The sequence below is a fragment of the Apaloderma vittatum genome, unplaced genomic scaffold (genome assembly GCF_000703405.1).
Source record: "Apaloderma vittatum isolate BGI_N311 unplaced genomic scaffold, ASM70340v1 scaffold360, whole genome shotgun sequence".
Lineage (NCBI taxonomy): Eukaryota > Metazoa > Chordata > Aves > Trogoniformes > Trogonidae > Apaloderma > Apaloderma vittatum.
The window spans coordinates 39450-63371 of NW_009692636.1; the positions used below are offsets into that span (position 1 = coordinate 39450).

The 23922-nt window shown below is 36.5% G+C and overlaps 1 protein-coding gene across 1 annotated transcript in view; it reads right to left on the reverse strand.

Moving 5' to 3' along the window:
• The window catches only part of LOC104278267 (apolipoprotein B-100-like), a 35710-nt gene that overhangs the window by 7725 nt on the left and 4063 nt on the right, over positions 1-23922 (reverse strand). The window contains 23 exon segments of the mRNA XM_009877674.1: positions 1-5015; positions 5913-6289; positions 8524-8669; positions 8935-9122; positions 9250-9425; positions 10704-10914; positions 11526-11647; positions 11869-12051; positions 12593-12804; positions 13973-14140; positions 14725-14916; positions 15213-15389; positions 15940-16177; positions 16527-16738; positions 17804-17950; positions 18072-18189; positions 18379-18606; positions 19580-19799; positions 20212-20297; positions 20484-20608; positions 21513-21668; positions 21853-22006; positions 23049-23196. The exon segment at positions 1-5015 is cut by the window's left edge and continues 21 nt beyond it. Coding sequence (XP_009875976.1) covers positions 1-5015; positions 5913-6289; positions 8524-8669; positions 8935-9122; positions 9250-9425; positions 10704-10914; positions 11526-11647; positions 11869-12051; positions 12593-12804; positions 13973-14140; positions 14725-14916; positions 15213-15389; positions 15940-16177; positions 16527-16738; positions 17804-17950; positions 18072-18189; positions 18379-18606; positions 19580-19799; positions 20212-20297; positions 20484-20608; positions 21513-21668; positions 21853-22006; positions 23049-23196 — 8999 coding nt within the window.

A 23922-nucleotide genomic window follows, 5' to 3' on the forward strand; every position in this document is an offset into this window, starting at 1 on the left:
AGCGAGTGCAAATCCATAGTTATTCAGGAAGTCAATTTTGCCAGTGATTTTCATTGGGAAGCTGATTTTCACATTTCCATCATTGTTTGTTGAAAAACGAATTTCAAAAGGCTGTGCCAGGAAGAAAACATCATTATTTACAGTTCCAGCAATCCGTCCGTTGAGCTGCGCATTGTGAGAGCCTGTTAATTCTACTTTCATTCCTCCGAGCTCTCCTGTGCCTTTTACATTCAGAACACTATGCCCCACACGTGGTGACTCGATTTCAGACTGAATCTGGAGCGTTGCATAATTTAGGAAACCACATTCGTATCTCATAACTTGGTTGACTTTCAGGTATTTATCAGTTATTCTGTTGTTGGCAGAAAATGTAATAATGGGGCCCTCAACCCTGAAAGTGGCATGTGAATCATGAGTACCTTCATCAGAGAACTTAGGAGAAACCCATTTCCAGTTTCCTTTACCAGTGGAGGTAAACGATATATGTCCTGCTTCTACCTCTGTTGTCATGTTGTTGACCAGATTAGCCTGGCTGGAGAAATCAGCTTGTGGAATGCTCAGTCTGTGGGAATATGCCATTCCACTCTGCATCCAAATTTTTCTTTGCAGCTTGACAATTAAATTATTCTGTAGTTCTATTGAGTTTTTCTTTATATGAAAATTTGCTCTAGTTTCAGCCTCGCTTTCTACTGAAGTCCCTAAAAATAACACTTCATTGGTGTGATCGACTTGAAGGAACCTGTGGTTGACCTTCAGGGAATTTTTAAGGTTCAGCTGCTTCATCTCAGGGGCCAAGAGACGTGAATCTGCAATAACACTGAAAACCAGGAAGTCTAATTTGGATGTTGATTGAGCTGAAAGAGAGGTCACAAATTCTGGACTGTTTGAGGATGTAGTAGTATTTTGAACCTCAGCTTGCGTAGACAGTATAAAGAATGGAGAGGTAACTGTGAAAGCACCAGACAATTTGCCAAATGTAGGGACAGTCACAGTATGTGGGATACGTGGAAGCTGGAAATCTGGTATCTTCAGATCAGGAATCTGGAGTTCATTTAGATTTAGCTTTGGAATCAATAATTCTGGTATTTGAAACTGAGGCATTTGAATTTCTGGGAAAGAAATGTCAGAAAAAGGTATATCTCTCATCTTCAGATTTTGAAAATACTGATCAATTGCTGGCAACTGAAATTCACCAGACATGAGTTTGTCTATTGCTCGCACAATCTGAAGCTTGATCTCATTCAAGTCAATCGTAAAGGAAGGAACTTCAAAGGCATTTAGAATTGTAAATTTTGGGGTAGTAAATTTCCTAGGGATTTTCACGTCCTTTAGTCTCTTAACATTTATCTCATAGGAGGGGATATGCAGATCAGTCAGTGGAACAACAAAGTCTGGTGTTCGAAACGTTGCTTCCCGAAGGCTTCGGAGACTAACCTCAAAGGCAGGTATAGTGACTATAACAGTTCTGATTTCAGGGACTTGAAATCCTGTTTCAACAAACTGGTTTAAATTTTCAGCCCAATTTTTTAGATCATAATCTTCAGCCAAAGCAGCGATTTTCTTAAAAGCTATGTTCCACTGGTCAGAAATGTACATGACAACAGAATTGTATAATTGGCTTATCTTCTGAAGAAACCACTGGAATTCCTGGGAAATATCCATTTCAGAAATCCTCTCTCGCAGGTCTTCCAGATGCTCATTTACCTTGGCTTTCAGATTTGCAAAAGTTGTTGAGTCTATGATCTCCTTGAACCACTCAATTATTGCAGCAAGCTTGGTGTCCCTTAATTGTTCCATGTATTTTGAAATCACAGCTCTAAAGTCTCTCACGTACTGTTTCAGTGCTTCTGCTTTTTGTGGAAGTTCTAGATTTCTGAGTTCCTCATTTATTTTCTGGGTCAGTTCTCGGATTTTGGTATTTGCATCATCAACAAACTGGTTATAGTCAAAAGACTTAAGTTTTTTAATAACCATGTCAAGGAACTTGTTGACTTCCTTTATCATCATTTTATAATCAAAAGTTTGTACTTTCTTGACAGCATCATCGATAAAAGCAACAACTTTATCAAAGTGTGACTTCATATCAATATTTTTCAGGTAGACAGATAATTGCTGAACAGTTTCTTTTATTCTGAAATGGTTAAGCAGTTCTATCATTCTGTCCATTAAAATATATACCTGCTTATCAATTTCATATTTTACAATCAGTTTGTGCATATGACCTCGGAAAGCACTGATCTTCTCAGACACTTCATACTCCTCCAGCCTATTTAGAATAAAGTCTTTGATTTGTTCAAGAATTTCATTGATTTTTTCAATTGGTAATGAACGCTTCCATTTTTCTAAAACTTCTTTAGCATCAAACATTTTAATCTGCTGTTTCAAATATTCTGCAATGTGCCTGATGTCAATATTCTGAATCTTAATCTTGAGTTGTTCGAGGTTTTCATGTATCCTGGCTGTAATTCTGTACTCATCGTCTACATTTTTAATCCAAGCCAAAGTGCTGCTTCCAATTTTGGTGGGATTGTACCGGTGAAAAAAAAATTGCAATTTCTGAATAGTGTCAATTACAGTAATTCTTATCTTATATTTGTCATCTAGAGCTGTCATTGTTTCAACAATTCGGTCAAGAAGATGTACAATAAATTCTTTAATGTCATACCTCTCATAATAATCTTTGATATATTGCTCAATTTGTATCAGATAAATCTGCAGCTGAGATAGTATTTCTTGAAGATTTTGCATGGTTTTTTCCAGCATAATTTGGAGATCGTCAGATGTTATTCTGTAGTCCTTTGTGAAAGCAATCAAATTATTTTTCATGCTGTTAATTCTGGCTTTCACATCTAATTTGTCTACGTAATCATTAACGTGCTGTGGGAGTTTATCCAAGCTTGCCTTGTATTTTCTCATATATTGTTCTATGTTAATGTTTTTCAGGTAACTTTGTATGACCTGCAGGGTGGATAGAATGGTGCTTCTGATTTGTTCAAAATAAACTGGAAGATGTTCCAGGAACGGTAGGTTAATAACATGCATATCTTTATTTTTGTCATACTTCACATAGCCAGAGATGCTGAATTCCTGAGGCTCTGATACACTGCCCCTGAGGCCCAGCACATCACTTAAATTAACTTCTTCAGATGTGAATGGTAGTATGACGGAGGTATCCACCACAGAGAGATCTGCTACAGCTCTTCCACTAAGCTCCACACCGGTCTTTTCTGCATCATTATAAGCACTGAGATCTTGTGAATATACGTTGTTGTTTAGCTGACTTTTCAATTTCCAAGCACTTGACTGCTCTGATGGAGTAAAAATCACATGAACTTTGTTATCAAGCAGGGTAGTGTATCTTCCTCTAGACTTCAAGCTATGACTGGTTGATCCTCTGAAATCATGGGAGAAAGTGAAGGCAAGAGGCTCTGCTTTGAACAGGAATTTGCTGTAAAGGTCTCCTGTGTGATCACCCACAGCAATCAGCTTTCCATTGCCATTGGTGTGTACGTCCGCAGTGATAGCAAATGGGGCCATAGTGGAACGCAGGGCATTGCTGAAATGGAGAGACTTGGAATCGCAGTTTGTGTTCATAGTGAGAGAGGAAGCAAGTCCTGCCACATTCAGATTAACTCTGTGACTCACTGCTGTGCCTTGAACATTCACGACTGTATCTGTTTTAAAGTTTGCGGTTAGATCGGCATATGTGACGGTGTAGGAATGTCTTATTTCATCTGATCCATAGGCTCCTCTGACATTGCCACCCAGGCTCAGCTTCAGAGGCTCGAGAAGCAATTCTGCTTTGTTGGAGACTTCTGCTCTAGTGTATTTAATATTATTGCTCAGTTTAGCTGTAAGTGAGGTAGGTTGCAGCTGCAGGTCAAAAACATGCTTGTGGAACTTGTCAAAGCTGAAGCTGTTGTCTAACTTTGAAGCAAATGTTAAGGATAAGCCAGGAATATTCAAGTCATTTGTGTACTCCAGCTTAATCTCTTTGAATGATCCTTGCAAATTATTTGAAAACTTGAGTCCTTCTCTATTAACTCTGAAGTTCAAAACATGTTTGTTGTCCATACCCAGAACGGTACTCTGATACTCGCTTCCCAGCGTTATTTCTGTTAGGCTCACTCTTCCTCCTAAGTTGAATTTTGCATTGTTTTTACCATAGCGCCCAGAAGAGGATAGTGACATGGAGCCTCCGGCGGTATCAAGTTTGGCATTCATTTCGCTCTGCATTGTCAATGGACTAAACTGCACACTTGTGGTTGCGCTGCTGGCTAGACCGTACTGGTTGATATTGAGCGATGACTTATGTGCAGCTCGATTTCTTTGATCAGTCATCGAGATATCAGTGTTGAAAACAAGATCCTGGGAATTGAGAGAGCCTGCAAACAAGGCATAACACTGTGTCTGCTTGTACGTGGCTTGGTACTCAGATCGAAGTGCTGCCATCTTCTTGGACAAAATTAATTCAAGCTTATTGACACCTGCAATGTGCTGATACCTCCCATTCGTTTCAGATGTCATTTTCAGCTGGCGGTTTTCATACTTCAGTGAAGCTGTGTTCTTTAACAGTCCGCTTTGTACATCAGAAACTGAAGTAAGAGAAAATAAATCATCGCTGTATCTGCCGGATATCTGATTGGTAGCCTGAAGGTAAGAAGAATCTAACTTCAGATTTGATTTTCCTTCCAAAACACGTCTCTTTTCATTGTATGAGCTTGACAGAGTGTAAATGCTTCTTGCAAAGATGGAAGCCACTTCCAGCTGCCCTTCCATCTTGACGTTATTGATATTCACGTTATTTGTCTTTTCAGAAACAACATCACTGGAAAATGAAAGCTGAGGACCAAGAGTACTGGATGCTGTAAGTGATATGGTGCAGTTTGTGACTGGACTAGGTTCGTAACTCTTTGTCTTGGCCAACACAAAATCTGATGTTAAGAGTCTGTGCTTCAGGTGGTTTTCATATGCACAGGTGAATCCATTTCTATTATATGATGCTTCTCCAGATCCTAAAATAGGAAAAAGGAGACAATGTCATTTATATTTTTTTCTCTTTAAAACTTTGTCTGATGCCCCTAAGCTTTCATGTTACTGCTTGAAATGTAATTACTGTCATTATATCATTTTATTTAAAGATCAAAATGCTTAGGTAAATTCTGAATATTCTGAATATGAGACTAAAGTTTTAAACTATAAATTAAATCTTTATACTACTCTTATAAATATAATTATGTGAAATAACACAAAGTTATGTCATTATTTAAACTTAGATTAAGGCGATGGACTCTCAGTAATAACCCATATATAAAAATCCTAGCTTTTAATATTTTCTTTATCATGCTTCATCTATGGCGGGGATTTTAGAAAAAAAATGAAGTTAACTTGTTCTTTCACAATTTGAGAACTCAAACTGCAATTTTTGAGAAACTAGCTTAGAAATAGCAATCTTAAGATTTATCCAGTCTAAGTTCAAGATAATTGCTATGTAGTATGGCAGTATAAAGACATATATAAATGATTTAAAAAAAAAATAAATATATATATAGAGAGAGCAATAAATAAACTGTAGGCATAGGTACACATACACCTGCACACATGATTTTGAAAACACTTGCCAGGTACACAAGTGTTTGTAGAATCATGCCTTCAGTTTTGAAGGATTTGTTTTTAAGTAGGGAATATCTAGGAAAATATGGACCTTAAAAGTGTTTATTGAATTAAACTGACTTCACCTGTAGTGCCTCAATAATCAGACACACATAGTATCTTTAAAGACAAAATTATTTGAAATTATACACCTTTCTTTAAATAAGCCACAGGAAAATGAATGCGCTGTACCTGATACATGGAAAATAAAGTCATGAAAATAGTTTTGCATGCCTTGCAGTATTACCACACATTCTTACCTTTCACGCTGTAGGAAAGTAGCTCAAAAACTGAATCAGCATTTGTGGTGTAAGTAGTTCTTACACCAGATGCTATCTCTGTGGTGCTGTTAGCCAAAGTGTATGCTGCTGTCCAGTTGTAATAGTTGCTGTACACGTTAGCAGAGACCTCTAAAGAGCCGAGTAAAGGCACACGAAGAGGATAGGATTCTGGAACAGTAAATGTCGGGATTCTGTATTCCTGAGATGGCACACTTATTCCCATTGACTCCATAACCAGAGGAGGTGTTTTGACAGTCTGTGGCATCCTTATGTCACGGGATGATTTTCCACCAAATGGCAGCGGGATATTAATTAGAAAACTGTTTTTATTTAAGATGTATCTGATCCGGCCATCACTAGAAAATAAAAATTACTCTGTTAGAAATTGTTAAGTCCATGAGGTGAAATTTCCATGATTCCTACTATTCCAATGACATTGAGCTTACTTATGTTCTTATATCAATATCCTGACTTTAGATGGAAATATAAAGATCATTATTATCAGCATTTGTTAAACACTCATCTGTCAGGATTCAATGAAAGCACTTTTGATTTCAGTGAGCTCTGTCAATGTTTTTTCCCCTTACTTCACAGCCAAGGTGACTTGTATGTCAAGTAGTCCAGAAACACATTCTTGCTGTAAGACTTTGCATTAGAATTTGAAGGATCCTGATTTGTTGTTCAGAGCTTAACTAGCTTCTGCTCGCAGGTGGAGAGTGTCATTCAAGGGGCTAAATATACAACTGTTATGAATCTTGCATTTGATTTTCTTCTCTAAGAATCCAAATCTCCTTTCTGCTTAATGAAAAAATGTACTGCCGTGAAAATGATCCTCAGAATGAAAGTGGGGAAAAAAAAGTCCTCTGAAACCACCACTGTACATATGCAATGTGGAATGTTGATTACCAGAAAAAAGTGATTATATTCTTCTAAAAAAAGTGATGTATTCTTCCAGAAACACATAAAAAATCTTATTAGCATTAGACATTGTAAGAAATTACAGAGTTTATCTTTCTGATGATAGGCATTAAAAAAAGTTTCACTCAAATATTCACCATATATTTTATTCTGAATGAAAATAAATAAAAAATTAACTATTTGACCAGAATTGTCAAAAATGGATCATCAGCTGAAATACTTGTGGAGAAAATGTGTAATTATGAAAAGGCAAAACAGGAGGAAACTCAGCCTTAATTTATGCATGAACAATTAACTGGCAAAGATGTTTTTCTTGTTTGCCTAACTCAGCTTTTATATTACAAAATCTTTCTTGCACTTAGAGTTACATTCTACATTTTTGAAATTTGTTCCTTCACTTACAATGTTTTAAAAGCAACATCACAGAGCAATAGAATTTCCTATTATTATTACTATAATGTTCACTGCTGGTAAGAACATATAAGAATAAATCAGTCTTTTCCTTGCTTATGTTTTGGTTGGGAACACAACAGAATCAGGATAGTTTAGGTTGGAATGGATCTTAAAGGTTACTAAGTTTCCAGTCCCCTGCCACGGGCAAGGACACCTTCCAGCAGACCAGGTTGCTCAAAGCCCCGTCCAGCCTGGCCTTGAGCACTTCTAAGGAGGGGGCAACCACAACTGCCTTGGGCAACCTGTGCCAGTGTCTTACCACACTCACAGAAATGGATTTCTTCCTAATAGCTCATCTAAATCTACTCTCCTTCAGTCTGAAACTATTACTCCTTGTCCTAGCGCTACAGTCCCTGATAAACAGTCCCTCCCCTTCTTTCCTGCAGCCCTCTTTAAATACTTTCCTAGAAAAAGAAGAATAATAGAATTATAGAATCACAGAATCATAGAATGGCCCAGGCTGGAAGGGACCTTAGAGATCATTTAATCCAACCTCCCTGTCATGGGCAGGGACACGTCTCAACTAGATCGAACCCGCGAAGAAATATATATCTGCCTTCCAGTCTCCCTTTTTGTTTGTCATAACCTACTTCTAAGAAATTATTAACATATTGGATGATTTCTATAAAATTTGACAGAAGGGTAATTACACTCATGCATGTTCTGTGAAACGCTCTGTTAGGTGGAGGAGACACTGCCTCCAAGCAAGTGGCAGATGGAGTCAGACATGGGAGGAGATCAGGCTGCCATATTGGTGGAGGTCAACCAGTACATCTAGGGGAACGGAAAGAACTGTCCAATAGGATGGCACATGAGAAAGTAGAGATACTAGGGTTATGGCCAAAGACAAAGGGTCTGTAGGGATGCAGGGCAGAAATGTATGGGAAACCTGGCATCCTTAGTTCCGTGGCTTAAATATTGTTGAATGCTGTATTTTTGTTCAGTTCTCATTAATGCATAACACAGTTCCTCAGGCTATATTCATATACTGTAGGAGTGACTGCTGTAAAGTCAAATCTGTATTAAAAACATGCATAATTTCCTCCATATAATTTCAACTCTTTGGTCTTAAAATTCTTTTTTATAATTCCAATTTTATGCTAATGTTTACAGTAATTCCGCACTGTTATATAAAAGACAGCAAAATAAAATGATGCAAAAATATGAAAATAACCCCCTATTTTCAGTTTTCTGTGACTATCCTAATTTCTCTCCCTACCTTTTCAGGAAAAGTTCTTCAGGAATGGTGATAACAGGCATGTTAATTTTCTGAATGTTCAGTTCCTGCAGTCCACGTAGTTGGTCTTGCAGAGTCTGGGCATAGGGGACATCTTTTGATGCCTTTTGCAGCCAGGTGTTCGTAGCCTGAAATGAGGAGATATGTTTTTCAATGTAAATGACAAATTTTAGGACTTCATGGTAAGTTATCTGAAAGCCATTGTAACTAATCATATACTGAGCCCTAGGCACCTGACAAAGTAACTGGTTCAATCAAAGTTGTAAATATGCATATTTCTGAATCTGATGAGTGCTTTTCCAAGTAGTTCCCATTTTTGCTTCCAAGGAGGAGGCAAGAATTTATCAGGGCTATGTGGTCAAGCTGTAATATCTACCATAGTTTGAAACATACCACGATAAATTGTGACACAATATGTCGCAGTGTCATATCTGTATGAGCCACTTTCCGATCCAGCAGTTCATTGGCGTGCTTCTCTAAAGTTTTTGGGTAGTCTGAAAAGTCAACTGGGAAGCCAGATGACAGTTTTTTCACAGCGGCACTGGCACCTGCCTTCCACTCTAGCTCAATTTTCTCAGAATCTGAAAATCATGAATTTAAAGAAAAAGGTAAAATTAATAATATTTTATTTAGAGATTTAACGTAAACTAATGTAACGAGATATTTAAATTTACAGGTTGTACATGCAGATCTTGATTTTGTCCCTACCATATCTGAGAACAACTCTTTTTGAAATGGAATTTCCATGAGTTGCTGCAGCTGAGCTTATCTGAAGATGTCCTTTGGTTGGTGAGTAATTAACCAACGCTTCTGTTCTAAGTTCGGTTTGCAGGCGAGGAATAGAAATGGTGCCTCTTAACATTGCTTCTTCCACACCAGCATATCTGCGAAAACCAAATGTAACCGTGAATGTAAAATATTTCACTCTACATTTTCACTTATATTTCAGGAGCAATTTCAGTATTTAAATCTATAGTAAATTCATAACAGATGTTAAAAAAAAAAGAAAGATTGAACAAACTTGTAAACCCTGTTTCAGTTCAATGAATGTCTTCATATTTTCATATTCTGCTAGTTACCTTTGAAAATCTATGGTAAATTATTATAATGCTACTATGCAGATACAGACAATAATAAATCTGTATTAATTTCATAATACTGAAATGGATGGAAATATGTACCCATCTTGGTAAAGTTGTAGCTGCACCAAACTCTGAACTGCTTACTCAAGCTGAATTGTCTGCTAAGGATACAGACAGTGGCCATGAATCACTCGGAAACAGAGTATTTGACAAAATATTTTATGCCACTGGGCTTCATTTTGCTTTACTCATGTTTATTTTATATCTCTGTAACTCTGTTGACTTGAGCAAATTTCTAATATTATGTTAGTGCAAATAAAAGGGAATTGAGGTCCCTGACGTCTGTCCAAAGCTCCCACTGATATCAGAGGCAATTCTGCATGAACAGCAAAGACAAAGACTCCCTAGGGCACCATCAAGATCACAGAATTCCATGGAAGATTGAGGTTTATTAAAGAATGTGATCAGCTCATTTCACCATGAGCCTGTGAGGCAGACAATTTTAGAAACCCTGGCAGGCTGAACATTTTTGTTAGCTCCCCTGTAGATGTTCCCGGAAATATTCTCATCGTGAAGCGTGGGAATTTTTACAGGAAGCTCTCAGTTATTCTTGGTTTTGTTGCTTATTGAGTGCCATTAGATTTCTTCATGGGGAGATGTAATAACTTTTTTTAGAGCTGAACATACTCTGTAAAAGATAGTACGTCTCTGAATAAACCTACCCTTGTGTATATCTTGGATTATTGCACCTGTAATAACACTAGTACAATACCATTCTTGTAGTCATGTGTGTGCAAACATGGAGGAACGAGCACAGGGAACTTGTAGTACAAATTACCTATATATACATACAGTAGAAAAGATCAGTTGGTGTATTTATTTGTTTTATATGTGATGGATTACAAATAAAATACTTCATGGATTTTTCAAGAAGCGTTGAATGACTAGTTTATACGTCTCTCTATATAAGCAATCTCTCCAAAATGCGATAAAATTTCCTGAAGTTTTCTATCTCCAATAAAACTACCAGCTATCTTATTCAAAGCTATCTGTAAAAGTTTAAGTGGTTTTCTGAGTTACCTTATCTGACCAGTAAGAGTAACTTCAGAAATCTTCTTGTTGTTAAAGTCTAAGACAAGGGTATATGCTTTCTTCCCAGGAATGGATTCATCAGTAATTCTGAAGTTTGTACCAAAGTCAACATCAACATCTGGAATGCGGACATCACTGGTCAAAATCTTTCTGTCTCTGTTGTACCTGAATGTCAGTGTGGCCTCATGCTGCTTTACACCTGGAAAATATAATGTAGTTTAGTTATTCGCAATCTGTTTGGACTTTTCTTAAAAAAAGACCAAAAAAGGAACAACTGGAAATTATATCACCCTGAAGATCTAACACAAGCTGTGACGAGTCTTAACCGAAACTGGGTCATCTTTTTTCTCCTCATCTTCTCCAGCACCATAGGCTGATCCACTGATCCCTTCACTACTTCTGTACCATAAACTTGCCATCCCACAGGATTCTCCCTTTGAAAAATTTGCTATTTATTCAGTTCTTCTCAACTTATGTTTTATTTCCATATATCAACGGAAATGGTGTTTTCTTCTTGCTTGTATAAAACTCGTTAACTTCTCCCCTTCCACATTTCCGTTCACCAACATCACACTTTTATTTAAATCATGAAGCTGCATTTTGGGGATACAAAATCAGCCTCTGTGAAAATGTTGTACTGAGACTATATACATGAATTGAAAGGAGTTAAAGTGTTGGTCTGTTTGTATGTGAAAATGGTATGCTATTTTAAACTGTGGAGAATTCTATTGATTTAATCATACAAATATTTTTCTGTCAAATGACAGTTCAAAACTCAACTAAACCATATCGGCATTTTCAAACTCTTACCTTCTGCCTGGACAGCAAACTTTAAGGTGTCTATCAGATCATTTCCCTCTCTCTGCTGGTCATAGTTTGCACTTGCAGAGTATTCCTTCACTTCGCCTGTGGACACTATTTCAACTTCAAAACTAAAGAAGGAGTAAAAAAAGTAAATAACTATTTTGTCCACCACCAGAAACAGAAGAAATCCTACAGCTCCCAGTAGGTCTCTTTTTGACTAGCTCCTGTTAATCTGTTTTTAAAGATTTTTAAAGGTAAGCTTTACATGAGAGGGTACTGTAGATACTGAACCCTAAGAGGGAGAGTTAGTTAACACAAAATAAACATAGTTAAAGCTGTTATGACTTACCTGGATTCTCCAGTTAAAGGATAATATGGAGCTGCCTCTGTGTCACTGGCATTAGAGTATAATAATTTGGTGCAGAAATTTAGACCAGCAATGAAAGGCTTGCAAGAAGTCCAGGATTCTTGGTTCTCAAGCAGAGACGGTATCTCTTCAGTTTTGGATGAAGACACCAAATATAACGTATTGCTGGAGCAGAAAAGTGAGACATTTATTCCTCAGACAGGTGTTCAGACATTGTGCTATTAAGAAGGCTATTTACTGTATAAAATTCACTTCTTAACATGGGGGCTTAATGAAATAACATGGTGGATAAATGTCCAAGTGATTTATTATTATAAGTATTATTACTGATAATTACAATTATGTATAATGACTCATTTACCCTATCTAAAACTAATATAAGTAGTTCATTTAAATTGAATCTAAAAATAGGCATTGCTGATATAACTCTTTTATGTGAAAGAAAACAAAATAGTAGAAATGGTATCTTGCTGAAACTATCAGAAAACAGTGTCAAAGTAAAGAATCTGGAAGCCATGACTTTTAGTCACCACTTATCTGGGCTATTTGCTTGTCTTACAGAAGAAGTTGTCGCAGTTTCATTATGTCTGGGATTTTTCTGAGCTGAAAATTTCTCCATGCCCTAGCCTCTCGATACCATCACAATAAAAAACAAGGAGAGAAGGGAAGGGCACAGCCTTGAAAGTTCTCATTCAGTTCTCATTACCTGATACTGAGGAGCTTTGTTGGAGTCTTTGGAGCAGGAATACTGAATTTCAGCTGCTCAGCTTTCATACTGACATGTGCTTCAATTCCAGACTCATGGAATATGTTAGAATTCATCTCCACGCCACTTTTAGCAAATTCAGGCATGTTTATTCCCAGGTGTGTTACAAATTCAATTGCTACTGAAGGTTTAGCAATGAGTTCTGCTTGCATCTATTTAATAAAAATGAAATGGAGTATTTATTTGCCAAATACATGGATGGGTTTTATAAAACAGATACGTTATTCTTGATAACCCAGAGCTAAGTTTTATGCAATTGACTTTGCTATTCAGAAATTTGATTCCCAAGTCACATAAGTAGAGAGACCACATAAGTGGTCACTGCAAGGTAACAAGATGATAACACCAAGCAACCTTACCTACTTTAATGAAAAATACTCATGCTTCAGAAAGATTTTTGTACATGGAGCTAATTGCATGTATTTTTAAATTCAAAAACAAGAGCCAATTTTCCATTGTAAAAAAAATCCCCCAGCAACTAATTTTCAAAAAACAATGAGCAAAGTATTTGACAAAGAAATGGATCCAAGATTTGAATTTCTCTAAACAGAAAACAACTTATTTTCAAGCTTTTGGTTTGGCCATCACAGGAAGAAAGGATAGAATGCAAAATTCTGGAAAAGATTCCAAAGGTAACTAAAAGACAACCAGTACTACATTTGAAGACTTATTTTTTTTCATTTTTACTTAAATCATTTACCTGTGGAAAATAAAAAGTTTAGGTGAACTGAAACTATTGAGAAATTTATATAAAATATTGACTAAATTAGAGCAAAATAGCCATTAAAACTGTAAAAAAGAATGGAAGCATTTATTTTTTTAATTTAATTTTAACTGGATAATTCCTTTTGTCAAGATGCTCTTTAATTGTTAGTTTTAAATGGTTTCCTTTCAGGTCAAAAATGTTTCAGTTTTCAGTATTTCCTTTAACTGAATATCAAACTTTTCATTTTGAATTGGCCACATCGAAATATTTTATTAACTGTTTGAACAGCAAATTCACATGCTGTAGATTTGTACTATTCTCAGCTGAGAGCAAGGAGAGAAAAATAGAGATTTAACAGATTATTTTTAAAGAGTTATTACAATATTTCTAATTAATAAATTTTACTATGTCTCATTCTTTATTTTTTATATGTGTTACTTCTTTAATGTAAACGTCATCCGCAGTTCACTGGAGACCTCTGATAAATAAGGTGGTTTTTTAATTTCAATAGTATTTTGTAGTCTTTGTAATTCTTCTGGTGTTACAGTTTCACCCCTGAATGAGATTCTAGATTATTACGAGGAAATAAAACACAGACAGCTGTTGAGACTTACGCTTTTTTGATGAAGCTTCACAGCTACTTTGGCCCCAGGTGTCGCAATTCCAGACAAGGCAAACTTCAGTTGCAAACCTGCTCCAGTTGGGAGCTCAAACTCATTGTCCATGAATATGTAGTGGACAAATAAATCCCTGTCAACACCTTTTGAGATGACTTGTGCAAGCTGTGAATCAAAGAAGGAAATGAAAACTAACAAATCTAAGCTTTGAAAAATACACATGCAGAGTACAGAATCTAATTTGTACAGGTTGTATAAAAAGTGTACTAAAGTCTATTTACCAAGATCTCATTTTTAATACTAGATTTTATCACTTGCATCTTCCATTGCATACACATACCAAGGTAAATGGGTTTAGATAACATGTAATATTCTAGCTTCCTCAAACTCAATGATAAAGCACTTTCTTACTTCAACGGCAGAAAGGTTTGACCAAATATTCCTAAACTCTATTACATTTTCTTTTCTTTTTAACATGATTAATTATTGCCTAATATTAATATACATTTCCATAATTAGGAATTTGGTGATATAACATAATGGCAAGCACTAAGATTTTGAGCATTGTTTCAGTAAATATCTCCGTTAAATAATAAGGTCTGAACATTCCCTTTTTCCCTCCTGTCACCCATCTTCCAGGAGGACTCCACTTGGTTCTTTACATAACAGATAAACACAAGCTAAATGTTAAAAAAATCTTGTAGAAAGAATCCAAATTAATAATACATATTGGTGCATCAGAAACATACCATTTCAGGAATAATCTGAAGAGTTTTAACACTCTTTAAAATCATGCTTCCTAGCAATTTGAAATCGTTGAGTTTCATGTACCCAAGTTCTTCTCCCAGGATTCTCAGATATGCTCTTCCTTCAGGAGCTTCCTTGTTGCTCAATTCTTTTATCAGTTTTTCAAGGTTAAGAATTATTCCTTTCATGACATCCTGAAAGTAGTAAAACAGACTTATGAGAAATCTGTAAGTTTATATATCTACAACAGTTACTTAGTGAACATCAGCTAATCTACATATGCACTTCTTACAGATTTGTCTCAAAGACCCTTCTCAAGAAAAAAAATCAAGAAAAATCAAGAAAAAAAAATTATTAAAAAGCATTAATGGTTTCTGTTTTAGATAAACAGAAGAGGAGAAGGCTCCTATATAAAAAAAAAAGAGGGAAGTGCTGTAATTATTGTGTAAAGAAAGTGCCATGCTGATCAGAGAATGTTTTCAAGCTGTACCTGATCCTGCTTGCCATCCTGGGAATAACCAAAATAGTCAAAAAGTGCCTTGGAAACTTTCTCTGGCACTCTGCCATTAACCCAATACAAGGCCTTGCTTGCAGTGTCTGGGAAAAATCCTTTCTCTCCAAACAAAGCTTCGAGTGTTGGTTCAAACCCCTTTCCATCCAAGCCAAGCTGAAATGAACAGGACAAGGCAATCACTGAGATAGTTTCTCCATTTTTGGAGCTTTACAACAAATAGACTTTCTGGGGAACAAACAATGCATTTAAAACATATCCTACAAGTCTGTCTATGATCCTTAAGGAAAGATATGGAATACTAGGTCTTACATTTAATTTTATCTCTGTGGTGAGGTGCAACACAAAACCTACACATAGGCTGTATCTCACCTAAAATCTACTATGAGTACTTCAGTGTGCCAGTAATGATTCATTAGCATGAAGTGAATTTGTTACAGATGAGTTCATTTTACCCTAGCTGAGGCCTTTAATAACTCCAACAGGGTCGTCCATCCAGTCAGGGGCAAGTGACATCACATAATGGATGGCTTGCTCTAAAGCCCATTGAGATCAAATGAAAGTCCCCTTGTAAGCATAGCAATCTTTAGATTTCTCCCAAAGCTCGTAAAAACAATACATTATTCAGAGAAAGTTGTTACAAGAAAACAGAAATGAGAAAGAAAACAGCTGAATACTAGCAAATTTTTTTGATAATTGCTTGTACCTCGAAGATATCGCTTGGGCCAAATCCATACACGTTCAGGGTGGTTTTTAACATTGTCTCTTTAGGAACATAGCTGTTTGGATCAAATATCACATTTCCCTCTACTTTGGCAGAGATGGGATCAACTCCAGGTACATAAACTCTTTTGGAAATCTGATAATTTTGTGAGAATTTTCTGAAGTCTTTGGCTGTTGGAACCTGGTTTCCTTTCAGAGCTTCTTCAACTTGGCTTTTTAGCCTAGATAAGAGGAGAGTAATGCATATATGATTAGTATAAATTCTCAAAACTCATTCAGTCTTAGCTGAGGGATTTCTTGTGTCACCTACAGACATTCATAGAAGAGAGGTGATTGTAAATGGCTACCTCTCTGCACATTGTGAAAGTAAGACTTATGGGAAAGAATGTCATCTGGCACTGCTCTGGAAAAGCCATAGATTTACTCAGTTGATGTGTTTAAGCAAAATAAACAAACAAGTAAACAAAAAAAAACAACAAGCAAAAATGCACTGCTAAATAGCTATGACTGCAATTATGGTCAAAACTTTGTTCTTCCTGGGAGACTAGTGTGTAACCAGATTTTACTTACCCTTCAATGCCGACTTCTTCGGAATCCAGGATGTTGGCAATGTGTGAGGCAATGAAGCTTTTCACTTGCTCATTCTTCTCCTTTGTGAGGACTCTCAAAATCTTTGCGAGATCACTTGGGGAAGGATTTTTCATCAGTATGAGATAAGCTGACAGGCGTTTGTCTGTAGGTGCATCTCCTTCCTGGAATGCTTTCAGAATTGCTGAACGGTCCTATACAAATAAAGGTTGGCACTGATGAGCTGGCTAGTAGATGATACTGCTGAACTCTTTTGGGAACATATAGGGTGAAATAATTGCCAGGATGTAAATTTTTCAGAACCACATAACTATTTCTATATGTAACCTCTATAACTGACCAAAAATGTTTAATTGAAGCTATTTTGATAAAATTTCTTTTGATAGAAAATATTGTAGCAGTTACAGTTCTATTAAAACTGATTTTTTTTATCCTATATGTGGCAGGTTACTTTTTGTTTGTTTGTTTGTTTAGAATAATGAGTTTTGATTGTTGGCAATCAGAAGTATTCTGGTCTGCAGAAAAATATTGGAAAAAAGATCATTCAGTTTAGGAAAAGAAGGTGATTAGAATCTTCTGCTCTAGGAAAATTAAAAACAGTTTGAAAATAAATAATGATAATTAAATGCTTTAAATTAAAGTGAATCTGAGGATGTGAGCTCCAAGTGTTTCCAGGCTCTCAGACTCATTAAGCCTTGTCTGGAAACAAGAACACGTCTCTTAGAGTAAAAAGTTGTTGATACTGAAACTATTTCACTATACTAAGCTGAAGAGCTCTGTATAATAATACCCATTGAGTAGGAGGTGCTTTAATGTCACACTAACATAAACATAAATCTAGCCGTTATTATTAATAACAATGGCACCAAATGCCAGTATAAAATAGGGACCTGATTTTTTTCTTAGTTAAATCCCTTTCAGTCTTGAGAAATTTTTTAGTTAAAACCACCTTTAACTAAGTAGGAGTCCACTTAAGACACTCTAGCAGTAACAGATCAAACTTCCCATTTAAATGAGGCTATCTGTACAACGCAACTGCTTCTCAAAGGCGCAACAGCCACTAAGTCAGAAGTCTGCAGAACTTCTCAGATATATGTATGGAAACTAAACCAATTAAAGAGGTTCTAAAAAACATGGAGACAGATAAAAAGGAGATAGCCAACTGTGAAATAATGGGAGTGGGTTTTGTGTATTTAACTTCTCTGAGCAGTCAAGATGGCCTGAAGACAGTTTATGCTGGTTCTTATGAGCCAACTTACCTCTTCACTAATAGTCATTTTCCTGAATGCCTGGATTGCAGCTTTCTGAACTGAAACTGATGCAGCTTCATTTCTGATACATGTCTTAAGAAAAGATTTCAGGCTGGGTTTAGCTTTCTCCATTACTGCACCCATATTTCCAATAGCCTGTCAGTGTCAGAAACACAGAAAGATCATAAACATTTTCCTCCATCAAGAGAGGTAGAGTAATATACAAGCTACAATTTAAAATAATAGACTGCAGAAGGAAAGAAGGAAATGGAAATACCCGAAGTGTGAGGTATGTGAGTTCATCTTCCCTAGAACAATCAGTGCCAAGCAGTGATACCATGAAGTCTGCAACATCAGTTATTTCCTCTGTCACAATCTTCTTCTCATTGTAGAACCTAAAGAAATACACACATTAGAAACTAGAGGAGGAAATGGAAGATGTCTATTTGTTTTTTTTATTCCCAGGAGCAAATTCATGAGAATAACAAAAAATCCTCAGAAGGTGATTACTCTTAGGGTTTACTCAACGCATTGTGATGTTTTCTTGATGTTACTTTGCACAATTACATGCAGTCATTACTTACTTAGTAACAGAATGACTCAAGCCATAAAAAGAAGCTCTACTTGGTTGATACTGGGCCATGTTTAGAATTTCCCGTATTCTTTCTGGTGTTGGAGATGGCAATAGTCCCAGGGTATACGTGACCAGGTCTACCACAAGTGGATTCACGTTTCCAGTTCTCAGTATTTGAAGGACTGCACCATAGCACTCTGGAGTCCCACACTGAATCAGGGCCTGAACTGTGATGGAACTGAAAGGAAAAGAGATTAATTAAATCCCTGTTTACAATTATCTCTATATGTTGCATGTTTGAAATAAACAGCTGACAATACTTTAATACAGAAGGTGAATGTTTGCATGTGACTGGAAGCAAATTACTCACTGCTTACCAAAAAGAAGCTTAATAGTGTTACAAGTTATACGAACAACGTGATAAGCTATGAACAACAAGGAAGTGCTAACAATGCTACCTTTTTTTTTAATCCACAACAGACTTTCCCACAACTTTAAGTATTATAATATAATATATTGAACCAGGCTGATGCTCTAGCCCCTCTGCAGATCAAGGAAATAAAGTATGTGTAAATTGACTCAAGTCCACCTAGGATAGAAAAGTAAAGTTGGGGCGTGAAGGGCAGGTTCAGGCCAAAGAATTGTGCCCTTCTATGCCTCCAAAAATCTCACTTTCAAAACTACGTTCTTTGCTGTAAGTTAGACTTGGAAGTTTGGAATTACAGTCATTGTCCTTGAGCAAAACTGCATGAAAGATAGTTGAAGATAATAATATATCCACAGGATTCCAACTTTCATAGAATCTTGAGATGGTTGCAGGGTGAAAACCCCCATACTGAGCTGTGTTATACTCTAATTTATTGTTTTATTCCTCCAGTAAGCTTGGAAGATTTGATGAGGGAATAATAAAAACAATATTAGTTCTTCGCAGAAGGCTAAAACTTTCAGATCTCTTTGAATTCTTATGCTGTTCTCTTATATTTATTATTCAAGTTCCAATTAACAACTCAGCATTTCTGAAGGAAAAATGTGAAATCCACAGGTTTTACTCTTTTTCCTTGTTTCTAATGACACTTATCTTTCTGAAAGACACTCTTTACACCTAATTAACCTCTAATTTTAAGTCAATTGCAGCAAATCATGAGCTTTAGAATAGATATGCTAAAGCATTGGCATGTGGTGTACTTGCACAATGAACTGTGGTAACATACCTTGAAGTTTCCATCATCTTTGGTACAAGAGAGCCAAGAGTGTTGTTATGCAAACTTCTAAGTCCCGAAACAAATTTGTAAAAGAGCCTTGCTCTCTGCTGGTTCTGCTGGGAGGCTGCTAGTTTCTGCAGTTCCTGGAGGATTTTCAGAACAGCATCACCCTGCCTGGAATATTTGGCATCTGTACTTTCCAGCGCAAGTCCCTTTTCCTCCAGTTCATCTAACAATTAAAACAAGCAAATTACACTCTTTGTCTCTATGTCTTTATGAAGGAGCTAAAAATGATTCATAAAATTAATATATACAAAGATTAAAATCACTTTCTAAGCAAATTATACATTTTAATTTTAAAAAATAATTTCAAAATTAAAGAGAAAATACAAAGATTGCATAAAATTACAGCATTTTTAAACTTTTCTAGTTCTCCTATTTTATACTGCAACCTTTCTCTTGACTAAGTTGTTCAAACTGCATTAAAATTGATGAATTTTTTTCGTCCTCTCAACTGCAACCTTATTTCACTCTTTGTTTTTTGTTTTGTTTTGTTTTTGCTTTTTTTTTTAAAGTCCCTATATTTAACCCATATGTATATTTTGTCCCTGTATTTGTATTATTGAGAATTGCAGCTATACCTCCATCAAAATTTCTGTTATTGATCTTTGGAGTATCTTCAAGCTTCAGCGTCTGGTTGACCTCTGTCATCACACCGTAGCGATTTCTAGCAAACAAAGAAAAATTTGGTGCTTTAGTTGAGTCTAGGAACCTTTGAGGGGTCTTGCCATGCCTCCTGCCTTCTTGAGAAGAAAATGCACTTTGGGGGACGAAGTGAGGGCCAAATGTGACATATCACATTTAAAATTAATATTTATAAATTAGGGGCAATGTTAAATAATGAGCAACTTACTTATATGAGGAAGGCAGAAACAGGTGTTTTTCACTGCAGACAACATCTCTTATGTGCCTTTTCTTTGCATCAATGTTGTAATGACAGAACTGAGTGCTCCTTAGAAGGGTAGATAATGGGATGTTCTGTAAAAGAATAGTTTGGCAGTCATTTCACTGAATAGTACAGAAACAGTATAGTTTTAAAGGCTGCCACAGTTTTACTGTAATATTAACTGGCAACTGTACCATGTTGGAAACAAAGGTGCCTAACTGGAATCATTCTCACACAAAGACAAAATTGTGCCAGCATCAATCTTCAGTCTTAAGTCTCTTCACAGGCGAAATCTCACTGAAATTTTCCCTCAGGCCTTATTGAGGTGTTTGGCTTAGTAGTTACTTCATGACTGATCCCCTGCTGCCTACAACAAAGGATTCCTTCACAGAAACCAGTTTGTGATTTTTAGAGTAGTTCAGGCCCCTTACCAGAGCTGACTCTTTTTTATTCACTCTTACACAAGTTTTAAAGTTCTACAAGAAGCTGTGTTTTTAACATGATATGAAATCCTAATCTTTTTTTTTTTTTTCAGGGAAAACACTCAAAAGCACAAATGCCATGATACCAGGAAGAAACATGCCAATATTCATGCAAACGACTGCCTTTGATCATTGTGTATAAGCAGGTAGCCTGAACAGCACGTCAAACCATTTAGAACATTTAGACGCCTCTTCTCCTGCACATCATATACACACCAGGGTTTTTGTGGACTATATGTTTCACAAAAAAATGGAATATTGAAAATGTTGACCCACAAAACTAAAAATCTAGATATGATCTGATAGTTTAACTTGTAATCAACAGTACTAGCTCTATGAAAACTTCTCTGCATCCGTTTTCCTCTATTGGCTGCCAATATAACTCTAATTCAAGAGTGCAGAAAACCTATTTAAGCTTTTAGAAGATAAGTACAAAATTTATTTGTTGTAATACTTGCTTAAAATTTGAAGTCATGTAGTGAAGAATGTTATATAATTTTAACGGTATACTTACCAGTCCCTTTACAATGGCAATAGGACTGACATAATCTCTGATGGGACTGAAGCTGTCACAGGACTTCAGGTCCCTGTTAATTGAAATATCTTCTGCAACATTTCCTTTTCTAGATTTGAATTCAACTTCACTATCACACTTTCCATATACAGTATCCTGGAAAGAAGAAAGAAATCAATGTCTTTGCTCATGCTGTTAGACATTTCCTGATCTAGCTGAAAGGCATCCTTTCTCACCTTAATCTCCAGGTCTTTTGAAAATTACATTCAGGAGTAAGTCTACTAGGTGAGGTTTCTTCCATTTGTTAAGGAAATAAAACAAATACTTCCAAAACACTTACCATTGAAATTGTTTTTACGTTTTCTACTGTTTCTGTTGGCACAAGCAGAGCTGAGATGATCCCTCTCTTGAGATTCAGTATGTTCAGTTGTTCATCCTTCTCTGGATACAGCTTGACTTTTGTTCCATCCTGAATGCTGAATTTTAGCTCATGCCTGCCCAAAAAACATGCCAACATTATGAAATCACACTAAAATCACCTATTGATAACAAAAATGTATTATCAATAAACTGCTGGGCTACTGCTAAAGCATGTTATCTTGGTCTATCATTATTTACTATTCATTATTGTTGCTGTTAGAGAGTATTACTATTAAAGCAGCAAAATTCTAACCAAGGACATTGTGATATCATCAGACTGTGTCATCTAAGCATAAGCAAATACCAAGAGCAATGGCTGGAAGTTGAAATTGCACAAATTCAGAGAGGAGATAAGTAAATTTTTAGAATGAGGTAATTATTAACTACTGCAATAGGCTACAAAATGATGGGAAGGATTCTCTACTAGTTGCAGTCTTTAAATAAAGTCTTGATTGTTTTCTGGGAAGCATATTTTAATACTGTCTTGAGTTGCTTTTGAGTTGATTGTGAGACAAGACGGAGTCAATACTGAGGCACTGAAACAAGCATGAAGTTGCACGAATGAAACATGCACTGACAAGCACTAGAGACAAGTTGGGTGGAGGGAGTAGTAGCGATAAGTTACGAAAGCAGACAAGTAAGGAAAAGATAAGTTGCATAGGTCATTAAAGATCAGGATGGGAAATCTGGACTTCAGTCTCAAATGCCTTTGTATTGCACAGTCTTTCTACCATGTCAGCAAAGGAAAATTATCTTTAACTGGCTGCACACAGCCATCTGAGAATTTGCTTACAAGAAGGAACATTCCAGTTGCAATAATCTCTCAGGGGACTGTCCGATAGTTTCCTGATATAGATGATGTACGTGACAAAAACATTCCAGGTGAAAATTCTTGATGAAAAAAACCCTTTCGCTACTAGCAATTAAGAAATATGCCAAGTTAACCCTAAACTATATCAAGGAGAGTTTTACTGTGGAACCGGTTTATAAATCTACCACGTTATCAGGAAATGTTCTAAGCACTAGGTCTGGAAAAACATAGTCAGGCTGGAGCGTAACATTGCAACCTGCTCCATGTTAAGGCTACAAGTAGTGATGATAATTGATATTGCTTACTTGGACATGGCATTTGCAAAGTCTTCAGAGCTCTTTGACTTTTTCAGCAAGACCCTTCCTTCAGTGTCAACACCAAATGTCTCCCTCAGGGAGCAATGCATTGTCCTCAGGATGAAGTGGCACAGCTGTGGTACCTCCAGTTCAACCTGAAAAACCAAATATGATGTGTTTATCCTTTTTTCATTACCAATTTTCCAGGATCATCCAGTTACTGGTTTGAAAATATGGTATTCCTTGGGTTTTATAAGTTGTCAGAATCACTCTCCTAGCAACAGTTGGGAAAGATTTCCAAGTACTCTAAATAATTCTATGTAACTTGAGGGAGAAGATATGAAAGCAGGTAATTGCTTGGCTGACAGTGTCGAGTATATTATATACATAGTGAACAAGAAACTTAGATTCTGAAAATTTTTAGGACTAGAAGAACTGCATGAAAACTTGAGTGATTACACAGATCAGTGTTTAGACTGTCAGAACAGTGTGTGCTAAACAAAAACTATTTCCCCCAGTTATTTCATTTCAGGAAAAACCCAACAAATCCATGATAGGAAAATTTTGGGCAAGATGGAGGGACATTATGTGGTTTTATGGCCTATAGGACCTTTTACTTCAACAGCCCTGATTCTGGCTTGACTGTTACCATCAACAAGCTGTCAAAAGTACAGCCAGATCAGGGTGGAAATCTGCTGCCACAGTGGTATGAAGGACTTCTGCCAGCCTCAGCACCTTCTGTCTAGGACAGGAAGGACTTAGTCTAAGGAATCTCAACATGTGCTTTCAAAAGAATGATCTTGTTTGGAAAAACACTGAAAGATGTTCCCCAGCTGCCAGCTCCTGTGTTATTCAGTACACAGTCCCAGTCAGTTGTCTTTAC